Source organism: Silene latifolia, chromosome 3, assembly GCF_048544455.1.
Source record: "Silene latifolia isolate original U9 population chromosome 3, ASM4854445v1, whole genome shotgun sequence".
NCBI classification, from domain to species: Eukaryota; Viridiplantae; Streptophyta; class Magnoliopsida; order Caryophyllales; family Caryophyllaceae; genus Silene; species Silene latifolia.
Genome location: NC_133528.1, coordinates 51,859,513 through 51,865,789, shown reverse-complemented (window position 1 = coordinate 51,865,789; position 6,277 = coordinate 51,859,513). Strand labels below are relative to the sequence as shown.

The window sequence follows — 6,277 nt, the reverse complement described above, 5'->3', positions numbered from 1 at the left end:
CAGTAGAGGCCGCTAACGCGGGCGGGATTGGGTGTCCGATTAAAGGGCTTCCCAATACGTACCCTCACCCCTTACTCAGAACCTTTGGATAGTGGATGGCCTTATCCAGGGCGTACGAGAGTCATTTTAGGCACAGAATGCTAAAAGGGGGACGAGTCCTTATCTTTAGTACCTATGTCAAACACCGCTTTTTGCCTTCATTGACCTAGGTATAAAGTGGATTTCGAACGGGTTCGTTCCAGGCATCCCATTATTGCTTGGTGGCGACTCCGAACATCTCAAATCGTTTCGAGACCTTTGCCAAGACGAAACCGACCGATCTAAAGCGATCCGGTCGAAAGCATATTTTACGCCGCCGAGCGTGGCTTTCAAAGAGATCGATGTACGTCCACATATTGGCTTGGCATGCATGTGACCCATGTCCACAGAAGGTATTTGTGTTAATGAAGAGACTAGCAAATCCAAAAAAACGTTCCCGACAGTAGTGAAAATAACAGCAAACCAAATAAGATATTTTACGTCATCGTGTAATTTTTTTTTTTTTGGTGGAACTGTGAGAATATTATTAATCTTCAATCAAAACACGAACACCATTACAACCATTTTCATGACTCAGATGTATCCTAGTTACCTAATTAAGATCAACTAGTACAACCTTTTACTCCTACACCATTCCAACAAATGATGTGGCATATAACCTACATATGACACACTTAGTCTTAATTTAACATCCTCCCTAATGTGTTGAATAAGACAATCAGGCCGTGGGACATATATCTCCATCCTGCAAGAATTTCTAACCATCCAAACATGATAATAAAGTGCTACAACCACAGAACATTTCAGCAAACGAATAAGGAGAGGCTGTCTTCTATCAACGAGCAAGGCTTCTCCAGTTTTTAACCCACTATTGATGATGCCCAGCCACCCAAGAAGAATATTGAAGCAGGCAATAATATAGGGGCAGTCTTCAAATAGATGCTGGTGAGTTTCGTGGAACTGGTCACACAGGAAACATAGGCCAGCCTCACAGATACCCATTTTCTTCAATCTATCCATAGTAAGCAAATGCTGCTGTTGAATGAGCCACATTATGAACATATGCTTAGGAACGTTATATCTGTTCCAAACCACAGTTTTCCAAGCAACCTTCTGATCATTGCCATTACTCAACCAATTATACCCATCAGCAATCAGATACTTATCAGAATGACTATGCCACATATTACTCATATACGCAGGTTTAAACTTCTCTTTCACCTTACAAATCATTCGCCAAGCCCATGAACTGCTAGGAGTTGGATTATAAGACATCTAATTCCTACCTTTAAGATATATGCTATCCACCCATCTGATCCAGAGCATATCTTTTTTCATCTGAACCCACCAGGCCAATTTCCCAATAGCTGCAAGGTTCCACAATCTGCTGTCAATGAGCTCCAGACCACCTAAATCCTTACCCTTACAGAGGACATTCGAGCCAACCAAAGGAGCTTTGGAGTAAGACTCACCACCTTCCCATAAGAAATTTCTACACAAAGCTTAAATCTTGTCCATAATCCCAGCAGGTAGAACAAATATTTGTGCCCAGTAGTTATGAATTGTAGCCAAGACAGCCTTAACTAGTACTAGTCTAGCAGAATAGAATAGCTTCCTCTTATTCCAACCTCTAATCCTAGCTAGCATCTTATCCACCAAGATATTGCAATCAATCTTTGTCAACTTCTTATGAGAAATACACACTCCTAGATATTTAAAAGGGAGCACACCTCTTTTGAAGCCAGTAATATCAAGGATAGTCTCAGCAACTCCATTCTCCACCTCATTCATATAAATATCAGATTTTTCACTGCTAATAGTCAGACAGTAGTAGCAGTGAAAACCTTAAAAGCTTCCATAAGAATGGTAACAGACTTAATATCACCTTTGCAGAAAAGTAAAAGATCGCCTGCAAACATAAGGTGTGTCATCTTCATCTTCTTGCACAAAGGGTGAAAGGAAAACCCCGGATGATCCACCACTCTTTCTATTAGTCTGGACAAATACTCCATACACACAGTGAAAAGCAGAGGGGAGATTGGATCCCCCTGCCTGAGACCTCTTTTACCCTTAAAGTAGCCATGAGTCTGGCCATTTAAACCAATAGAGAACGATGGTGAACTGATACATTGCATAATAAGCTCTCTTATCTTAGAAGGAAAGTTTAAATACTCAAGCATCTGATGCACACTCTTCCACTCAATGGAATCATACGCTTTCCTAAGATCAACCTTAATCAGACATCTAGGAGACACACATTTCCTAGTATACATCCTAACCAGATCTTGAGTGATCACAATGTTACCTAAGATTGTTCTACCCTTGATAAAAGCACTCTAAGCAACATTAATAACATCAGGCAGAGTACTAGCAATTCTCTCACACAGCAATTTGGAGATAACCTTGTACAAAACGTTACAACAGGCTATAGGTCTGAACTCCTTGACATGGATTGACTGATCAACTTTAGGAATTAGAATGAGGTTACATATCAAACTGCTGTTGTAATCTTTTTCTGCTGTTGCAGCGGCTTAGGGAAAAATCGTACCATTGTTCAAGTCAAAGGTGTAAAATACATATCTCAACATAAGTGAAAAATAAGGATTTTTTTTTTGCCGGGAAAAAATGTACAAAATGAAATATAAAATACAACGTTTATACCTAAACCGTTGTTCAGTACGTATACAGTTAAAACGGTTCAGGCCATTGTTATCTATATAAAAATGATGCTTTATTTCTTGGCGGTAAAATCAAACAAAATGAAAAGCTTTAAGCCAACAGTTATTTGTAACCCGTTGTAGGTAATACTAATCAATTATGGTTTAGCTGAAATTCAGTTACTACTTGATATGTATATTAGCCGAAACAAACCAAATATGTCATCATATATGCAGTTAGCTTACATTTTTCCCGAAAAGAATGATAAGTACCTTAAAAAAAAGATAGGGTAAGCCCTCAGATCTTGGAAGTCAACGATTGCTGAGAACCACTTGTTCAACAAGGAAACTGGGGAGATGAACAAGAAACCACCAACAAAGAGTATCCCTATGTCAGTCAGGACCATTGGGATAGTTATATCGCTTATAGGCAGTCTGAAAAGTTTAAGGTTACTTAATAAGTAAAGAAGTATACTTAGTTTAGTGCTTGACCATGCTTACGTTTCTCTATACAATTTATTTGATGAAGGCTATGAATGAGAAGGACAAGGCTAACATTTCAAAGAAAAAGACCAACTTTTACGACTCTCGAGGTGGTTATAGATTGATTAAAACGAAACTTGTAAGTACATAATTCTTATAGTATTAGGTGTTCTAGTCGGATGTTATATATGTTCATAGTAATCATACATATTTTGAGAGGATATCAATGTGATGCATGAATTGAAGGCAAAGCTTGGAAAATTCAATCATCACGACGCTTGGGTGAAAGGTCACACTCCTGAGAATGGAAAGACGGATACTGAATATGATAAGGACATCAAAGAGAAAATTGTAAGTTTGACTTAATATGTCACTCCTACATCTGGTGGTCGGAGTTATATAATTTTGAGTTTAAATAAAATTTAGTTGCTTAATAGTTTTTGTGTATGTAGAGGATCTGTGAGAAGGAGGTAGAGGAAGGAAAATGGAAGCCTCAAGGACGTGATGACATTCTTGCTAGGAAAATCGGCAAAGCAGAGCATCCAGGTTGTGTGAGAGGGGTATCGACGCATGTTGGTATCACTAAGTATTTTGGAAAAACTCCTCGAAGGATGATGAGTGGTGATGATTCCAAGAAGGTAATCATATAAATACTATATTTCATTCAACATAATTTATAACTATATATGCTGAAATTAATTTCAACTACACAGCTACAGAAAATGGCCAGATTGATAATGAGAATGGTGGAAACTGGGGAAAAGCCATCAGAAGAAGAGTTGGATATGGTTCAAGAAGTCATAAAGGAAGTAGAGGACGCGGGAGAGGGGGGAAGAGGTAATAATATTTATGTCTTATATACAATGTGTTATATGATTTGGAAAATCAACGTGTTGGACAAGTGTTAATGTACAGAAGAAAGCCGAGGAGGATATGGCAAGAGAGAAGGAAATGGCAAAGGAGACTGGGGTGGGAGCCGAGGATCGATATCATGCAGTTGAAGAGGAAGAGGAAGCCCAGAAGACCGTGATACGGGATGAGGTGGAGGTAGTTGATGCTCAGACATTCTTCTCAACACCCAAAAAGGTAATAGCTGCTAGTTTATAATTATTCTTATCATACACGTTTTTTACTGATGAAATTTATTAAAGGTAGTGCATATATGTGTACTAATTGATTAAAGTTGTCGTGAAGGGCGATTGCAAGGTGGCTTGTCGTATGTTCTATTTATAGGGGAAACAGAAAGTTGTTGTTGCCAGAGGATACGTATTCGCTTACGACCGACTTCAACAAGTTAAGGTTCATGGTATACCCCTTCGTGACAAATGCAAGAAATGGAAGTGTCCCAATTATATAAAGACGAGTATGGAGAAGTAAAAGTATCATTTCCTAATGAGGAGGTCACTTATTTAAAAGAAGCCCTAAGTTCTTATGTGCAATGGCCTGACAACCTCATCAATGTTGTCATACTCGAGGTACCTATATGCAGACGGTAATTATTACTTGTTCTTGAAATATATTAGGGTACGAATATTAACATGTCGTAAGTACTTTAATCTTTACATTTGCAGAAGTTAAGCAAAGCCATGGCAGCAGCTAAAAGTATTACTACTACGTCAACGGACAAAGTCACCGAAAGGACTACGTCTTCCCCAAAAACAAAACCACGCGACATACAATATAATCTGGCTACTTTTGTTGCAATCAAGCCTGCTTATGATTCTTATTATGAATCATGTGCATATAAGCAAAGAATGAAAACTTCTTCGCTGAAGGCTTTGCACAACCTGGCTCTAAATAAGTCACCTAGAGGGAATGTAGTCATCATTAACATTGAAGAGGAAATTATGGGCGCAGCTGATATAGCCGTACTGGACCCGAAGCAGCTGATGGAATTTGTCGACCTTGACAATTTAGATGCTACTCACATTTTGATTTGGATGAAGTAAATTTTATTAATAAAACTAGTTAGACATTTCCATTTACGAATAATGATATTTGTTTAAATTATCAATTACAATAACATTTTTCGTTCCATGCGGCATAATAGGTACTTGAATAATTAGATCGCTGAAAGGAAGTACCCAATTCACGCCTACGGATTCTTGAGTCCTAAGGCGTTCTCTGTGCACAGAATTTCATACGCAGTACAAATCAATAGTATCGCTCGTCGGTTGTTGTCGACCAAAAAACTAAGGCTTGCCCCCCTACAATGATAATATGTATGTATAGTACGTTATTATTATAATGAATCACGATTCTATAAATTTATTATTAACATGCTTACATGCGTGTAAATGAACTAACAGTTCAATGTCCCAAATTGAATAGGAAGCATTGGGTGCTAATGGCAATTCAAGTGGAAACAAAAACAGTGTACTGGATTGAGTCTTGCGAAGGCAAACCCTCTGACAGTATAGTAAAGATGATAACTGAGTAAGTTTACAACCTTCAATAATGTCATTTGTTATTGTATAGCTTGAGCCATATATATGCAAATAATAAGGGCATGTGTGTATATTTATGAATTAGTGTTTTTGAAGCAAAAAGAGGATTATGTCCACTTGGAAAATATGAGAGCAACACTGATCCCATGTTTATCACCCCATTAGTAAGTGTATTCTTAATAATTACTTGTATCATTTAATTTATGTTTATGCGAGAAGTTGATTATCTAATTCAGCTGATTTTTGTGTGATTTATATAATACTCCTTTAAAGCACCAGACGACAAACAATGCGCCTTTTACATTTGCCAGTCCATGTGGGAGGTTATCAACGGAAATTATTCTACCATTCCAAAACGGGTTAGTGTGATTTAAAAACTATTTCAGACGTAAATTGAGTTCAATTCTGTATACTTCCATGTATTCTGTCTATTTTGATTATGTATATTTTGAATTGTAGATTGCACGAACACTTAACAAAGCCCCAGACTATTCGCCATAGGACATCACCCAGTTGAGAAATATGTGGGCCAGTTATGTTGTTTTATTAGCGGAGTCTCAATAGTTTGCTCATGCTTTATATACATGTATATATAGAGCCGTTGTGTATTGGCTTCTTTTGTTTTTTTTGAGGAAGTTGTGTTGACGTTCG

At 37.8% G+C, this 6,277-nt stretch overlaps 1 protein-coding gene across 1 annotated transcript; it reads right to left on the bottom strand.

Moving 5' to 3' along the window:
* Nucleotides 1-645: 645 nt before the first annotated feature.
* On the bottom strand, nucleotides 646-1,314 carry LOC141649073 (uncharacterized). Its single transcript, XM_074457773.1, has one exon. It carries the CDS (start codon nucleotides 1,312-1,314, stop codon nucleotides 646-648), a length of 669 nt encoding a protein of 222 aa, XP_074313874.1.
* Between the last annotated feature and the right edge of the window lie 4,963 nt (nucleotides 1,315-6,277).

Bases quoted from the DNA above. Each gene is read 5' to 3' on its own strand.
- LOC141649073 (XM_074457773.1), bottom strand. From the start codon at position 1,314: ATGTCTTATAATCCAACTCCTAGCAGTTCATGGGCTTGGCGAATGATT.